The 18,749-nt window shown below is 44.5% G+C and overlaps 1 protein-coding gene across 1 annotated transcript in view; it reads left to right on the forward strand.

Annotated features, from left to right (window-relative positions):
• Positions 1-18,749, forward strand: part of TRMT61B (tRNA methyltransferase 61B) — a 21,254-nt gene continuing 2,505 nt past the window's right edge. The window contains exons 1-5 of the mRNA XM_063444094.1: positions 1-789; positions 1,623-1,725; positions 3,390-3,580; positions 5,398-5,489; positions 17,857-18,071. Coding sequence (XP_063300164.1) covers positions 88-789; positions 1,623-1,725; positions 3,390-3,580; positions 5,398-5,489; positions 17,857-18,071 — 1,303 coding nt within the window. The 5' untranslated portion in view covers positions 1-87. The remainder of the gene's footprint in view (positions 790-1,622; positions 1,726-3,389; positions 3,581-5,397; positions 5,490-17,856; positions 18,072-18,749) is intronic.

The raw sequence follows: 18,749 nt of genomic DNA on the forward strand, positions 1-18,749 counted from the left end.
TTCACTCTGAGAGCAGGATTAATCCTTCCCTGCAAGGCATGCCCTTTCCATGCAGCCCCACGCCTGGCTGTGGCCCCTGAGAGCAGGATGTGGTGTGTAAGAAGTGCTTACAGATTGCACCTACCAGGGGTCAGGGGGCCATTATTTGAGGTGGGATGGGGACATCTGTTCCAAGGGCAGAGCTTTGTTAGTACCCCAGATCCCCCTGGGGACCATGCACCCCCTCATGGGACAGATAATATGAAGATCAGCACACAGAGGGCTGATAATGAGACCCCCAGATTTCCTGGGCTCCCCGCCAGGATTTGGAGGCGATCTCTGTCCCCTTTAGACAGGGTCAGCCACATGGTCTCCCCTGAGTTCATCTCTCCAGAAATCCAGGCTCTGAGGAGTGCAGGTGTGAACCAGGAGGACATGCAGATTGGGCACAGTGCCACCCTTAATTCAGGGGAACCCCCTGACACCCCTGGACAGGACAGTGATCTTCAGCCATCACTGGACAATGAGCCTGAGTGGTTAGATCCCCAAGGTGCCCCCTTTAAATCTGGGGACCTTATTGTATCTGAGTTCAAGAAAAGACACTACACTGAATTTAAGAAAATGTTCCTCCTAAAACCCTCTGGAAAACTGACAAGCAACTGGGGTGCCATAAGCCATGCTGATATAGAGGGCAAGCTGCCAGGACAGAAATTCAGGACTTCAACAGGTTTTGAATTGCTTCTGAAAAGACCTACTTTAGATGAATATGTCACAATGATGAAGAGGGGACCCACTATCTCCTACCCAAAGGTCAGCATCTGTTAAACTAGAGTTGACAGGTCTCCCATGTTTTTCTAGACTCAACACTTGCATATTGATGGGCAGTTTATAGAAAGGGCTGCCCTGTAGTATGTAGCATTCAACATGTAACTAAAGTGTCCAATGTGATGTATCTGAAAACCCCAGTTGTCACACAGCTTGATTATATCTTAATGCAACAAGTTGCGTAGAATTTTTAGAAATAAAGTATTAAAAAGGAAACCATTCTATTTTGTTAGGTACTCAGTAATCTTAAAAACAACCAAAACTCTTCATATATTAAATAGATAAATCACTTTTTCTGTTAAACCCATCACTATATCTGTATTCAACCAAAACCTCCCATTCTGGGAATCTAATCATAAGAGAAACAAAAACATTGAAAGCATTTCAAAATAAAACAAGCAATTGTTACATCGCGTGGCAATATTTTGAAGTTAAATACGTGCTTCTGCCCTTTTAATGTCCAATGCCATGGTTTTATGCATTTAAGACAAGAAAAGATAGAGATAATTAATTTTATTCTTCATTAAAGAGTTACTTAAGTGAATTGAAGTGGTCATGGTGCCTTGAGTCTCTATGTGCAGAATGTCACTATAAAAACACTGCACATACAAAGTTTAACCCCTTTGCTGCCAAAAGTGTTAACTCCGCCAGCATCACTGGCTAATGTCCATAACGTCTGGAGTGCCGACAGCTGTCTGTGTGTTAAAGAAACACTCCACAAACCTAAAGCACTTTATCTTGCAGAAGTAACAGGTTAATGTATATGATTATTACACCCCTGATGGAGTCTTTGTTCTGGGAATATTGTGTTCTTATAGGATATTGCAGCCATGCTCATGATGATGGATATTAACCCTGGAGATACCGTACTGGAAGCCGGTTCAGGTTCTGGAGGAATGAGTCTATTCTTATCACGTGCAGGTAAATGCCTTAATTATTCTATCATTCTCTATTTAGACTGTAATATTCATAATCAAATTACATTTACACTTTAACCATCACCAAAAAGATTAGTCAAAAACATCACATGCCCCCTTCCAGACAGTCTTATTTTTTTATGGAAACAAGAAAATTGAGGAGAACGGTTAACTGATAGAGGGAGCACGCACCCCCACCTCTCCCTCCTTCCCGAAGAGTAAATTGCAGCACAACCTCAAGTCATAGGTGGTATATTATAATTAGCCCACAACAAGCAGGTAACATTTCCACCCAGTACAAGGGAGTTTATTCACTAAACACCTAACTGTGGGCAAATTAAACATAAATAAAAACTAAAGGCAAAAATAACGTATCTGGAAAAATTCCCCCTGCTTTAATTACAGCTTAGCTATGATTTTCGTATTGGTTTACAATTCAGTAAATTTCCATGTTTAGTGAAGGATTCCAAACCAGTGTTGTTCCATCTGTTCTCGATACCTTCATTTTTTCGGTACCTTTACCCAGATTCTAAAATGTGGGGGAATTACATGATTTTTTCCTATATGTTTTTTTCAGCCAGATAAATAAAATACTCTGGTGAGTTTAGTGAAGAACATTGGTGAGACTGCACTCTCTCCCTTCTCTCTCACAGCACCCCTCATTTTAAGAAGTTTAAAAGACACAATAATGCCCACTTTTGTGCTTCTCTTTCAAAATAAAAAGAGTATTTCATCAACATAGAATCTTTCACTGAAATTCCAACACAGTCAAAAGATATACAGAGACAAAGTAGGGCCAACTTTGTCTTTGTATTTCTCCTATGCCTGCCCCCAGCCTGACCAAGCTGTCACCTGCGGGATCCTCCCTAGCCCTTACTGCTATACTCGCATGAATGACAGTACAGCGCTGACACCTGGTCCCGGCAGCTGAATCACCAGGAGCCGAAGAGGACTGTCAGGAAGACGATGGAGGTGCCCGCGAGGGACGGGTTCACTTTTCCCCCCAACGGCTCACTATACCACTGTATTATTAAGTTAGTTACAGCATGTGATACACACGACACGAGGGCAAGATAACACAAGAAACAATTACAAAACTATATATTATAAAGAGGGCATGAACGTGTTTAAATTTCTGATAGTAAAATTCATTGGACATGTTCAACATTGATTTAGGTGTCAATTTAATTCTTTTGCATAAGCTTTTCAAGTGATCTTAGTCTTTTAGAAACATATTTCAACTGATATATCTACAATAATTCTGATGATTTCTTTAGATAAATCATTTGAAGAAGTTTTTTTTCTAAGAGACTGGAGTCATTTTTGATACTGTTTCAAACAAATTAAATCAAGGTCAGATTGTGATAATTTAAACAGCTAATCAAAAAATAGTAAATTGAGGCCTTAATTGTGTTAATGGCCAGCAATGCCTGTGTGTTTTTCCCTAGTTCTTTGGCCATTTAAGGTATTGGATGCAGGTAAAGGGTTTTGGTTTGTTGTGTTAGATGTTAATGTTATTGGGGAGTGCCCCTAACATGGAGCTGTGTTATGCTTAGAACTCCAAGCTCCAGTAATTGCTTTACTTTGCATTCTCTCTCCCTGCTAACACACTTTGTTAGGATTCTATTTGCTCGCATGAGAGTTAGCCATGTTAATTTTGTCTCGCAGTGGGTTCAGAGGGACGTGTGTACAGTTTTGATGTCCGAGCAGACCACCAGGCGATCGCAAAGAACAATTTCCAGAGGTGGATGAACGCTTGGACGAATCGGTGCCGGAAACCATGGCCAGATAATGTCAGTTTTATCAACAAGGACATTACCAATGCCCTCTCCGATATTAAATCTGTCACATTTGATGCGGTAAGTCTATCAGAATTTTTCACAAAAGTGAGTATTTCTGGGATACAAAGTGAATCTCAAAACATAGGCCAAAATAGCCAAATTAGAGCAATCCTCCAAGTCTGTTTTGATTTCAGTTTGTCTATTTTGGCCTTAAATGTGATATTCACTTTGAATTCACAACAATCCTCATGTTGGTAAATAACCCTGTTTGTCAGTATTCATTATTAAACACATTTTTGATGAATTTGGCATTTTGCTGGCACATTCATCTGTATCTAACAAAGTGGAACTGTCACTTCTCAAGATTTGTTGACTTTGTTTCTTATCCCTATATTTGTGTTTTTGTGACGTGTACAAAATACAATTAAACACAGAAATCCACCCCTCTGGGTGCCCCCATCTTTGCTATCTGTCATCATTCCAAGCTCTGTCCTTGGCACCCAGTAGTCAGCATAGAGAGAGCGTGCAGTGGAGAAATGAAACCGTTTCTATTTCTCCTCTTCACCTGCAATGTGTGCCCTGACCCTGCATTGTTTGAACTTGATTTTCATTTGCTGAATCAGAGCACCCCCCTGAAAAAGTAACACAAGTTATTGGCGTTTTCCACTGTTTTATTCTGGGCTATAAATTCCAGAGAAACCATGGTCCCCCCTTTTACTGCTTCTCTATAGAAGAAGAGAAAAAAAACATTTCATTTAATTTATTTTTAAATTTGAAATAGAAATATTCATGGTTCACTGAGTCCCCGGGAAAGAGGGTTTTCTTTTATTATGAGAAAGGCTCTATTACTTAAAGGACCACTATAGTGCCGGGAAAACAAACTCCTTTTCCTGACACTATAGTGCCCTGAGGGTGCTCCCACCCTCAGGGTCCCACTCCCGCTTGGCTGAAGGGGGAGGAAGGGGTTCAAATCTTACCTTTCTCCAGGACTCTCCTCCTCCTTCAGTCGTCATCGCACGCGCATTCAGCCAGTCTCATAGGAAAGCATTCTCAATGCTTTACTATGGACCCTGGCGTCTTCTCACTGTGAAAATCACAGTGAGAAACGGGGAAGCGCCTCTAGCGGCTGTCAATGAGACAGCCACTAGAGGCTGGATTAACCCTGATGTAAACATAGCAGTTTCTCTGAAACTACTATGTTTACAGCAGGCAGGGTTAATCCTAGAGGGACCTGGCACCCAGACCACTTCATTGAGCTGAAGTGGTCTGGGTGCCTATAGTGTTCTTTAACTATAATGTAAATGGGAGACCAAAGTAAATTTCACAAGTACAATCATAAAATGGATGGATGGGGCATTAGTATTTATATATAATTAATCCATGAGTTTTGTGTCTATAGTGCAAAAATAAATAAATAAAACAAAAAGTCTCCCTATAAGCCTGCAGGACATTATTTTAGGGAGGGTAATCATATATTTTATACATAGATCTGCATCTTTATGTATTTTAGTTCTGGTCGACTCCTCTGCCTAGAGCTGAAAACGACACAGTGAACACAAGATTTGGTTTTGAATCTTTTCTTGTTTTGTTTTGATTTTAGCTAAATATGAGCAGGACGGTTCACCAAAGTGAGAATTTAAAGTGAATTTAAATTTGAAAACAAAAAAAGCTGACCTGGAAAATATCTCCTACCAGGTTCGACTTCTTTGGCCTTACATTCGAAATGAATTTTGATTTCCAGACAATTCTCACTTTAGGGAATAACCCTGATAGTGTTTTGTAGTAATTGGAGTGAGCGACAATGTATTACCAATACACATGAGTTTGTTTAGCAGAAACCACACAATCCTCCGAGGTTGTCAATGATTATAATTCAGCTCCAGTATTTTTCCTAGGTTGCTTTGGACATGCTGAATCCACAGGTCGCTTTACCTGTTATTCTCCAAAATCTAAAGCAGGGGGCAGTATGTGCAGCATATCTAGCAAAGTGAGTATGCCGTGTGCTTTTCAGGATGCGCTGATAACATGTAAGGGACACTTTATAATAATACATTACATAAATAAAACAATACATATTTTTGTATTCAATAACATAAAAGCATAAATACATTCCCTTCCAGGATGTCTTCGGGCCTTACATGTAGGACACAAACGTCAAGCTCTGAGTCTTTTTTTTTTTTTTATAATTCCACAGTGCACTGTAGTGGTTATGGTGCCAAAAGCGCCCTGGCGCCCCCCATGTAAGCCAGTGAGCTGTAATTAGTTACACCGAGGTCAGGTACTTTGTATTTATTTTTACATTTTTTATTTTTATTTATATATTTTTTTATTTTTTAGTTTTTTTATGCTTTTTATCCATATTGTCCATAATACTGATTTATTCATATATTGTCTCTGATATATCTGCTACTTATATCAGTTGTCAATTTTCTTATATGAATATTATGCAGAGTTTATAAGTGTTATTAAGTGTTCTTGCATAGCAAATATGAACGCTAACTTCGGCCAGTGTTTGTGACTAAGTGGCTACTAAAAAAGACTAAACATACCCCACTTTCAATACCTTGGCTTGTCTATTTTTTCAAAGGTATGCCATTATGGGGGTAATTCTCATTCCTGGGCTACCACACCGTCTCAAAGGTAACATTACCAATCTGGCAAATTTCAGTTTGAAAATGGAACGTTCTATATTTGACCCTGTAACTTTCTAAAACACCATAAAACCTGTTAATGGGGGGTACTGTTGTACTCGTGAGACATCGCTCATTACAAATATGTGCATTTTTTTGCAGTAAAACCTAACAGTGTTATGACATTCACAGCTAAAATGTCAGACGGAAATACAAATTTAAAAAAAAATCTTATTTTCTCACATTTTTTTTAATTTTATTCATAATAAATTATGTTCCATATATGAATAGTTAATGATAGATTAAAGCCCTGTTTCTCCTGAACAAAATGATATATAATAAGTGTGGGTGCATATAATTTGAAAGAGGGGAACTACGGGTGAACAGACATATAGCGCAAATTCCAGTTTTTGTTTACGTTTTGTTTTGATCAGAACGTGCACTATTGACTCCAGGGGCGGGCTGGGCCGGGGGGCAGGGAGGCAATTGCCCCCCAGGCCGCCCGAAATTCTTTTAGGACCGGCCGCGGCGGGCCGGCCCTTTAAATGCTGCAGCCGCCGAGCGTTACAGAGCGCTCAGGCGGCTGCAGAACAGATTCTCCCCTCCCTCCCCTGTAGGTGGCCGAGCTGCACTCCGGTCCGCGGTCCCGGCCGGAGTGATAGGAAAGTGCACTGAGTGTGCACTTCCTGTCAGTCCGGCCGGGTACAGGAAACAGAAACCCCTGTTCCGCGTGGAACAGGAGTTTCTGTTTCGTTTCCTGTACCCGGCCGGACTGACAGGAAGGTGCACACTGAGCACCTTCCTGTCACTCCGGCCGGGACCGCGGACCGGAGTGCAGCTCGGCCACCTACAGGGGAGGGGGTAAGAAGAAGGTGGGGGAAGGGGGGGGGGTGTAAGAAGAAGGTGGGGGAAGGGGGGGGGGGGTGTAAGAAGAAGGTGGGGGAAGGGGGGGGTAAGAAGAAGGTGGGGGGGGTAAGAAGAAGGTGGGGGGGGTAAGAAGAAGGTGGGGGAAGGGGGGGGTAAGAAGGGGGGGGAAGGGGGGGGTAAGAAGAAGGTGGGGGAAGGGGGGGGGTAAGAAGAAGGTGGGGGAAGGGGGGGGGTAAGAAGAAGGTGGGGGAAGGGGGGGGGGTAAGAAGAAGGTGGGGTAAGGGGGGGGGGTAAGAAGAAGGTGGGGGAAGGGGGGGGGAAGAAGAAGGTGGGGGAAGGGGGGGGAGAAGAAGGGGGGGGAAGAAGAAGGTGGGGGGGGGTAAGAAGAAGGGGGGGAGAGTAAAAAGAGGGGAGGGGGGGAGAGTAAAAAGAGGGGAGGGGGGAGAGTAAGAAAAGGGGAGGGGGGAGAGTAAGAAGAGGGGAGGGGGGGAAGAGTAAAAAGAGGGGAGGGGGAGAGTAAAAAGAGGGGAGGGGGGGAGAGTATAAAGAGGGGAGGGGGGAGAGTATAAAGAGGGGAGGGGGGGAGAGTAAAAAGAGGGGAGGGGGAGAGTAAAAAGAGGGGAGGGGGGAGAGTAAGAAAAGGGGAGGGGGGGAGAGTAAGAAGAAGGGGGGAGTAAGAAGAGGGGGGAGTAAGAGGGGCGGGGGGAGTAAGAAGAGGGGAGGGAGGATAATAAGAGGGGGAGTAAGAAGAAGGGGAGATAAGAAAAAGAGGGGGGTAAGAAGAAGAAGGGGGGAGTAAGAACAAGAGTGGGGAGTAATTAGAAGAAGGGGGTAAGAAGAAGAGGGGGGTAAGAAGAAGAAGGGGAGTAAGAAGAAGAGGGGGGTAAGAAGAAGAAGGGGGAGTAAGAAGAAGAGGGGGGAGTAAGAAGAAGAGGGGGGAGTAAGCAGAAGAGGGGAGTAAGAAGAAGAAGGGGGGTAAGAAGAAGAAGGAAGGGGTAAGAAGAAGAAGGAAGGGGTAAGAAGAAGAAGGGGGGTAAGAAGAAGAAGGAAGGGGTAAGAAGAAGGAGGAGGGTAAGAAGAAGGGGGAGTAATAAGAAGAAGGGGGTAAGAAGAACAAGGGGGGGAGTAAGAAGAACACAGGGAGGAGGGGGGGGGTAAGAAGAACACGGGGGGGTGAGAACACACAGAGGGAGGAGTGAGAAGAACACAGGGAGGGTGGAGGGGGGATGAGAAGAGCACAGGGAGGGTGGGTGAGTGTGAGAAGAGACCGCTAGGGGAGGGTGGGGGAGAGGAGAGACCACTAAGGGGCAGAGGAGAGCTCTAAGGGACAGAAGGGACAGCTCTATAGGACAGGGGGCAAGACAGGGAGCTCTTTAACACTACGCGCACACACCCACACACACAATGCATCCCTATACATACACAGAAACACACAATGCATCCCTATACATACACAGAAACAGAACATGCTTCCCTTACACACAGAGAAACACACAATGCATCCATTACACACACACAATGCAACCCTTACACACAAAGACAATGCATCATTTGCACACATACACAGAAACATACAATGCAAACCCTTACACACACATGCAAACACACACACTGTTTTTCTTACATACACACAGAAACACAATGCATCTCTTACACTCAATGCACACACATACAGACACACACCTTGCATCCCTTATGCATACAAACACAGATTCACACAATGCATCCCTCACACACAACCAGAAACACATAATACATCCCTTATACACAAATACACACTGCTTCCACTACACACAAACACACTGCATCACCTGCACAAACTGGTATCCCTATACACTACATACCATAAGCACACATATTAGATAACACATAACACATCCCCTACACACTCCACTCCCTGTGAGCGAGCTCATGGGTGGGTGGAACATACAAGTGGACTTATGAGTGGGCCTTATGGGCATACTCACCGTCAGGCACTGGAGCCCAGACCTTGAGCTGTGTAAGAGGCCCCAAAAAAATGGAGCTGCTTCCAATTCTCCCAGAACGTTGAATTTTGTGACCACAGTTGCAAACGGCCTCCAGAGGTCCTGTTCTACACCAGACCAGTGGAGCCAAACTGCAGCCCATCATCATCCTCATCTAATTGTAAGTAGGCAATCTAGTATATTATTAGTGACACTAATCTATAATTTACCTCACATTAAAGGGACAAATCCTTGCACCGGCTCTGATCCTGGGCAGGTGCACCAGTCTACTGGTGACCCACAGGAGGGGAGTGCACTGATTGCACTGCACTCTCCTCCTGCCCAGACCCGTCTTGACCGCAGTGCAAGTGCCCTCTGCCCCTAATTTACAGTGGCTCACACTCACAACAAGCAGTGCCTGGAGCCCTTTGCAGAGACGGAAACAAAGAGGTTCTGCGGCAGCTGGCCGTCCTGCAAGCATTACATTAAACAGCTGTTCCCCATGCAGCCACAGGTGGCGTTGTGCTGGGAGACTGTGATTACTCTTCATTTCCTCCCAGCCTACAGAGCAGCGCATGGGGGAGAGAGGAGGAGGCATGATTTAATCTTGAATAAATCCTCTAAGCAAACCTTTATAAATTTTGGGGGGATCAGCTCTAGTTTCCACAGTTTATTTGTGTTTACTCTCATCTCTGTATTAATATTGAGGGATGTCTAAGTAGTAACATCAGTGTGTGTCAGCAGGGCCAGCCGTTGGGGTGGGCAAGCTGTGCGGTCACGCAGGGTGCCATGACCACAGAGGCGCCCGGCGGCCAACACAGCTCACAAGTTGGGTACACCAGCATATTTAATTTAAACGATTCGCTGGTGGTCCACTGGTGCGCACCAGCAGTAGGTGCAGTCATATCATATCCTCTCCCTCGTGGTTCCGGCGCTCAGTTACTGAGTCAGAGCACAAGCTCAGAGATTCTCAGCCTGTGCTCTGACAACATTGAAAGTCAGAGCCGTGAAGGAGCGGGTATGGCAAAGAGCTACTGATTAGCATTACATCAATATCCGTTATAAAACCAGAAAAAGGTGGGCATGGATGGTGAACTGATTTGGTGGCGCAATGGGCCACTTGACTGGTTTTGCCCCCCAGGCCTAAGGCTGCCAGCCCTCCCCTGATTGACTCCGTCCTGAAGGGGTTAAATGTGCTATATAAATAAATAATAACAGTTACTCCGCCCACTCCAGTTGTAGACTACTGGTGGAGGCAAGAACATTTCACACAATTTCCCCAGAAATTGTAGCTTTTCTAGTTATTATTATTAAGTGTTCTTGCATAGCAAGACCACTTACTGTTATCTCACATATATATTATTCTTATTCTTATTATAGCCAAATTTGCCACCCTAACTCCTCCCACAGTTTTTACACTACATAGACAGAAATATACCGAAACGTGCGGATTGTTCCCGATCGGATTGCTATTACTTTGTAGAACGTTTTGCCGAAGGGTTCACGGAATATCGTCGTTCTTGTGGCGCACTTTGGGCAAGCATGCATTTGTGTGTAGTGTGGTTTTTGAATGCAGCTGTGTGGTTCTATATAATGGTGGGGTTTGTATGTAGTGTTGACATTGAAATGTAGGGGTGTATTTGTGTGTAGTGTTGGCGAGATTCTGAGATGTATGCACACATACACAGACACACACATATATATATATATATATATATACACGCTGACACACATTCAGATACATAGACATACAGTCACACACAGACACACGCTGACAGACATGCAGACACACAGTGGCAACTCTAGAAACAATACATAGGTTGGGACACATAAGATACAAAACAGTGTCCTGGGGGCGGCATTAAACCTTTTCACTAGGAGATGGGGTAATGTGTTGCCGTTTTCTGTCTGATGCCAGCATGCTGTGAATGCTGGCATCAGACAACAAATTTGCATAGAATTCACATTAGCCATTAAGATTGTTGTGGGCTGGCTGACACTTCTTAACTTCGATCTTTGTTTATCAGATAACTCCCTTATTTGTTATCCTTATGTGGGATTGCAAAATGTAAGGACAGCAAATAAGGGAGCTATCTACTAAACACATACACATTTATATATACACACAATAGATGTATGTGTGTGTGTGTGTGTGTGTGTGTGTGTATATATATATATATACACATAAACACACAATCACAGACCTACACACACTTAACCACAGAGATACATACACAATCACAGACCCACACACATACAATCACAGACACAAATAATTAGACACACACACACACAAACATCACATACATACACACATTTAATAATTAAGAGGTCCACCCAGTCTCCCTACCTTGCTCTGGGAGGGCTGGAATGGATCATCAGTCCCTGGTGGTCAATGGTTGTTGCTGGGATCTCTGTGCTCTTCCTGCACAGGTCCCTCACGCACCCTGTAATGACGCCAATGCTGGGATGACGTTATATCCCGGCTGCCGGCTCACTGCAGGGCGAAGACAGTCAGATGCACACAGTTATACACATATACTGTCAAATACAGCCACAGGCACATAGTCACTCGCACACAGTCAAACACACAGTTACAGGCAGACAGTCACACACACATGGCTACAGGCAGACAGTCACACACACGACAGTCACACACACAGTCAAAGGCAGACAGCCACACACAAAGGCACAGGCAGACAGTCGTAAATGCAGTCACAGGCAGACAGTCACACACACAGTCACAGGCAGACAGTCACACACACAGTTACAGGCAGACAGTCACACACACAGTTACAGGCAGACAGTCACACACACAGTGACAGGTAGTCACAGGGAAACAGACACACATACAGCCACAGGCAGACAGTCTCACACACACAGTCACAGACAGTTACACATACAGTCACAGGCAGACAGACACAATCACAGTTACACACACAGCACACACTCTCTTTCACTTAATGACAGTATGGGCTGATTTCTAGTTGTTGGGGAAGCATGGACTCCTTCTTGCTTCCCCTCATTGTGCAACAGTAAGAGCAGCAAATGAAGGCTGCCCTTAGCTCCGCCCCCACATCCAATTTAGCTCTGTCCCTGGCTGATTTGGCTCAGCCCCCGACTATCCGTGAAGTTCTCCTGCAGTTCTCCTGTCGGCCCCTGTGCGTGAGCTGTGTCGGGTGCCCGGCACCCCTGCTGATATGGCGCCTTGTGCAGCCACACAGCTCACAGATCCCCAAACCTGGCCAGCCCTGGTGGCACCCGGGGCGGCCCACCCCCCTCCCCCCTTAGTACGCCACTGGCCTGCAGGGACAGACTATAGACACCAGAAACACTACATTAAGTTGTACTGGTTCTGTTGACTATAGTGTTGCTTTAGGATGGAAGACCACATAAAGTGCAGGTGTGATGTCTCATGTTTGCATCCTATTCACCTTAATGGGATGCACTTAGGGGGGACTCCATGCATGCCGCATGCATCTGTGGTACTCCAACAATTTCTATTTATTTATTACCAGCATTTATAAAGGTGCCAACATATTCTGCAGCGCTGTACAATTGTAAATTTTCTCCTACAGGGAATAATCAAAGCGATGTTCTGCTGTTACAAGAGCAGATCAAGTAAGCAGGGCACCTGCAAATTGCTGCCATTGAAAAGATGAACGGTGTTGGGCATACTTTCTATTGAGAGGACGCAATCGAATAGGGCTGAGTTATGTAAAATATCTGCACATATCATGTTCAGATTCTGTATTTTCATAGAATCCCTATTTCTCTGCATTCAGAATCTGGTCTTAACTCTGCATTTGGGGAACTATATCAATCCCATGAAATGTTTGCCCAGGGTGGAAATCTGGCTCAACATTTTAGGCAGCCTCTGACTTCCTCATAATTGTCTTTTAATATGCTATTAAAATAAAGAAACCATTCACTACAGCAAACAGAATAAGGATTAACACATTAGACTGGTTATAATCTATCACCATTCATATTCCTAGATGTAGAGTAACTGGTGTCTGCTATTCTAATATAATAAAACAATCTGTGAGCTGCTAACACCAAAAAGACATAGGCTTAGGGCAGAACTTTGTAAGGAAGGGACGATGGCATAAATGGAAAATAACAGACGTTCTGTCATTTGCTGTAAATTCTTCTGATTTGAAGCTTCTTCAGTAAGCTCTTGCCTTTGCTGAGAAAAAGCAATATATATATTCATCTGAGAACACACCCAAGTGGTGGTCAGACAGAGTCACCAGAGATACTTCCTCCTTTCCAAAGGTCCTCATGTTTGAGGTCACTTCGCAGAGTATGACAACGAAAGCATCCATTGCCTTTCACAGAGAGGAGTTGGATTTACTGCTGCTCTATAAAGATTAGTACTTGATTGGCAGAGCACAATGATTTCCCTGCATGCTGTTTTGTATTCTGGTTTTGTGCTGCCCTGCAACTCGGGCACCCCCCATCCCTTCCAAATTTCTCTTCCTGACAGACACACGCCTTCACTGATACATGCACTGACATACACTCACTTACAGATACACAGTCATTGTCACACAAACTGTTTAACCAACACACACTTTTACTTCACTTATTCACAGTTACACACACACACACACACACATTTACCGACAGACACACATATACACTAACTGACAGACACATACACACTCACTGACAGACACACACTCACTAGGTGTCACACACACACACGTTGGGACACACATATACTCACTGACAGATACACACTGACAAACACATACACAATCACTGACAGACATATATACACTCAGTGTCAGACACACACATTCACTGACAAACACACACTGTCAGTGACAGACATGCATTCATACACTGACAGACATGGATACACACATTGACACATGCATACACACACTGACAGACACATATACACTCTCAATGACAAACAGATACTCACTGACACACACACACACACTCTTTGACAGACACACACACACACACACTCTTTGACAGACACACACACACATTCTTTGACAGACACACACACACTCTTTGACAGACACACACACTCTCACTAATAGACACACACTCTCACTAACAGACACACACTCTCACTAACAGACACACACTCTCACTTACTAACAGACACACTAACAAACACACACTAACACACTCCCATTTTTTTATTTTGTTTTGCTTACATTTTGGTGAATTTTTCCTTGTGGTCCAGTGGGGCTGGCTGCAGCTCGGTGGGTGGGTTGTCACACGGTGAGCAGTGGAGGCGGGCAGCGATGGAGCACAGCTCCTTCGCAAGCCTCACAGTGATGCCGGAGAGACGTCATATTCCGGCTTCACTGCGGTGCGAGGGAGCTGAGCAGGAAGAGCTCAGGAAAGAGTGTTCCCCTTTGCCGCCCGCCTCCTACATGAGTACATGCCAGCCTCAGGGCCTCGAGGTGGCCAGTCGGCCAGCTCTCTGGTCCCTCAGTGAAAAAGGCTGGCAAGGCATTTGCCAGGGCGTTTAGGGGCGTTTTTTTTGCTGCCACCCTAAGAGTGCCGGCCAAGGAAATGCCTTGTCAGCCTCGCGCTAAATACAGTGCTGTCTGCATGCACTACAGGTCCTCACTGCCTCCATGTGAGAAGCATCTTATGGGACCAGAGACCTTCAATCCTGAATAGGATTGGCTGAGACTGACGAGGAGGCAGATCAGGGGCAGAGCCAGCATGATTCAAGCACAGCCCTGGCCAATCAGCATCTCCTCATAGAGATGAATTGAATCAATGAATCTCTATGAGGAAAGTTCAGTGTCTGCATGCAGAGGGAGGAGACACTGAATGTTTGGATGCATTTTAGACAGCCATGACCCAGGAAGGATCTCTAACAGCCATCTCTGGAGTGGCCAGTGAAGTTATCACTAGGCTGTAATGTAAACACTGCATTTTCTCTGAAAAGACAGTGTTTACAGCAAAAAGCCTGACGCTAATGATTCTACTCACCAGAACAAATTCAATAAGCTGTAGTTGTGCTGGTGACTATAGTGTCCCTTTAAAGGACAAAATAGATGAACTGGTAGCAAAGCAGACTTCTTCCAGTCTGGCTATTTGACCTTCAAATTTAAATTACCGTATATACTCGAGTATAAGCCGAGTTTTTCAGCCCATTTTTTGGGCTGAAAACCCCCAACTCGGCTTATACTCGAGTCAAGGTCTGTATTATGGCAATTTGCATTGCCATAATACAGACTGGGGGGAGAGGGGGGCTGGCAGAGCTGTAACTTACCTGTTCTGCAGCTCCTGTCAGCTCTCTCCTCCTCCGCGCCGTCCGTTCAGCACCTCGGTCAGCTCCCAGTGTAAATCTCGCGAGAGCCGCGGCTCTCGCGAGACTTACAGTGTGAGCTGATAGAAGGAGCTGCACGGACGGCGCAGAGGAGGAGAGAGCTGACAGGAGCTGCAGAACAGGTAAGTTACAGCTCTGCCAGCCCCCCTCTCCCCCCCACTGAACTGCCACTGGACCACCAGGGAAGGAGAGCCCCCCTCCCTGCCATGTATCAAGCAGGGAGGGGGGACGAAAAATAAATAAAATAAGAAATAATAATAAAAAATAATAATAATTAAAAAAAGGGGGTATAAGGACCACTGTGGGAGGGGGGGGGGTATAAGGACCACTATGGGAGGGAGGGGGTGGGATAAGGACCACTATGGGAGGGAGGGGGGTATAAGGACCGCTATGGGAGGGAGGGGGGGTATAAGGACCACTATGGGAGGGAGGGGGTGGGATAAGGACCACTATGGGAGGGAGGGGGGGTATAAGGACCGCTATGGGAGGGAGGGGGGGGGGATAAGGACCACTATGGGAGGGAGGGGGGGTATAAGGACCGCTATGGGAGGGAGGGGGGGGGATAAGGACCACTATGGGAGGGAGGGGGGGTATAAGGACCGCTATGGGAGGGAGGGGGTGGGATAAGGACCACTATGGGAGGGAGGGGGGGTATAAGGACCGCTATGGGAGGGAGGGGGTGGGATAAGGACCACTATGGGAGGGAGGGGGGGAGAAAAGGAACACTATGGGAGGGAGGGGGGGATAAGGACCACTATGGGAGGGAGGGAGGGAGGGGGGGGATAAGGACCACTATGGGAGGGAGGGGGATAAGGACCACTATGGGAGGGAGGGGGGGATAAGGACCACTATGGGAGGGAGGGGGGATAAGGACCACTAGGGGAGGGGGAAGTAAGGTCCACTAGGGGAGGGGAGGGGGAAGTAAGGACCACTAGGGGAGGGGTGAGTCAGGACCACTGGGGGAGTGGGGTGAAGGAACACGGGGGTGGGGAGGTAGGGAGGAGGAGGGGAGGTCAGGACATATGGGGGGGGGGGGGGCAAATATCCTTGCACCGGCCCTGCACACACTGCATTCATACACTGCATTCATACACACACTGCACTCATACACACACACTGCACTCATACACACACACTGCACTCATACACACACACTGCACTCATACACACACACACACTGCACTCATACACACACACACACTGCACTCATACACACACACACACTGCATTCATACACACGCTGCACTCATACACACGCTGCACTCATACACACGCTGCACTCATACACACACACGCTGCACTCATACACACACTGCATTCATACACACACGCTGCACTCATACACACACGCTGCACTCATACACACACACTGCATTCATTATACACACACTGTACATAAATATTCAATTAATATATTTTTTTTAGGATCTAATTTTATTTAGAAATTTACCAGTAGCTGCTGCATTTCCCACCCTAGTCTTATACTCGAGTCAATAAGTTTTCCCAGTTTTTTGGGGAAAAATTAGGGGCCTCGGCTTATATTCGGGTCGGCTTATACTCGAGTATATACGGTAATTTTGAATACATGACAACTCTCACTTTGGTAAATAACCCTGTATTTAAAAATAAATACATGTGTAAAAAAAAAAAAAAAACTAAATCTGAGATTTATTCTCCGAACAATTTCTTACCCCTTGGATTGCAGTGATAGTTTGAAAACACTGGGTTAACCACGTACAACACCCTCAGCCAACCATCATCATCCAGGTTTCACAGACTTGTCAGTTCTGCATTATTATTATAGTTCTGGTCTCTGGGTTTTGGGGAGATCATCAAACCTCACTGTGAGTAGAGTGTCCAGAGACTCTTGGCAAAGTAGCCACTACACTGAGTGTCCTTTGAAAGAGGAACCCGTATCCACTTAGGTATATGGCATACTGCTTTTGGGAGATGGAATATTTGTAGTTTTAAAAGTTAAAGGAACACTATAGCCACCTAAACAATTTTAGCTTAATGAAGCAGTTTTGGTGTATAGATCATGCCTCTGAAGTTTCACTGCTCAATTTTCTGCCATTTAGGAGTTAAATCACGTTGTTTCTGCAGTTCTGCAGGTTATAGCAAGCTATTAATAGTGCAGGAGATAAGAAAATATAAATTAAACAGTATTTTCAATAAAGGAAGAGTAAACATTAGATGACTCTATGCAGGAAGTGTTTAGGAAGGCCGTGTAAGTCACATGCAGGGAGGTGTGACCTGGGCTGCATAAACAGAGTGATTTAACTCCTAAATTGCAGAGAACTGAGCAGTGAGACTGCAGGGGCATGATCTATACACCAAAACTGTGTCATTAAGCTAAAGTTGTTTTGGTGACTATAGTGTCCCGTTTAAGTGTAAAGGTAAAATATAAACATAATATATAAAGTATTCATTTATTACCAGTTTGGCATCACACTGTATAGAATTAATTTTATTCTCTGATTTTTTGCATGGCAGTTATGCTATTCTTTTATTGTAATTTTAATATGTTTTGTGACAGAGGAAATGTTTTCTCTTCTTGTTATGTGTTTGTGCTTCACACAGTATCACGCAGGTCATCGATCTCTTGGAAGGAATCCGCTCATGCCAGCTGTTCTTAGTATGTGAGAAGATAGTGGAGGTCTCCTATAAGGACTGGCTGGTAGCGCCCTCTGTGCGTAAAGATGGCTCTATATCCCCAAGAGTTGAGCCGGAGAAGAATATAGAGTCAGACCCTGAGTACCTGGAACAGCCCGAGAACGAGGAGAGCGACAGTGATGGTATAAAGATATATTTGTGAATATTTTTTTTTTTTTAATTCTGTGAACTTTATAGGAAACAATTGCTAGTGGGAACTAACTAGCATATACACAAAATTAAAGGTATACTGTAAATACCATAATCATAGTATTTTATTGTATCATTGCTAGATTGTGCATTTCAGCTGGCTTGAACAAATCAAATTCTTTTTAAGCTACACCTGAACAAATTGATCCGTCCGGGATTTACATATGGAGTCTTATTCATTGAATAAGAAACCACAGTTAAATCCCTGGCTTGATTTGTTAGAATGTAGATTAGAAGGAATTTGTTTCATTTAAACCAACTGAAACACATTAATGCACAAGACTAATTATTACATGTTTTATTTATGCAGCTTGTTGTAGTGGTTTTGGTGCTTGCAGTCATTCCAATCTGAATGTATTTTTCATTATTTAGATAATGTAAAAAAATACTTTGAATGTTCTCCTTGTTTGCTGAAAATCCACATGATTTTCAGCGTCTTAGGAAGTAGCTGAGAACCTGGTACTCTGATTAAATTCAGAGGGGCCCTGTGTTAGCCCATTAGAAATTTTAGATCAAGTAGATACTTTCTATTGATTCTATATATTATATACTTTAAATCAGTCACAGTGTTTTGTTTGAATATATATATATAGAAAGTATTTTTATTCCGA

The sequence above is a fragment of the Pelobates fuscus genome, chromosome 2 (genome assembly GCF_036172605.1).
Source record: "Pelobates fuscus isolate aPelFus1 chromosome 2, aPelFus1.pri, whole genome shotgun sequence".
Lineage (NCBI taxonomy): Eukaryota > Metazoa > Chordata > Amphibia > Anura > Pelobatidae > Pelobates > Pelobates fuscus.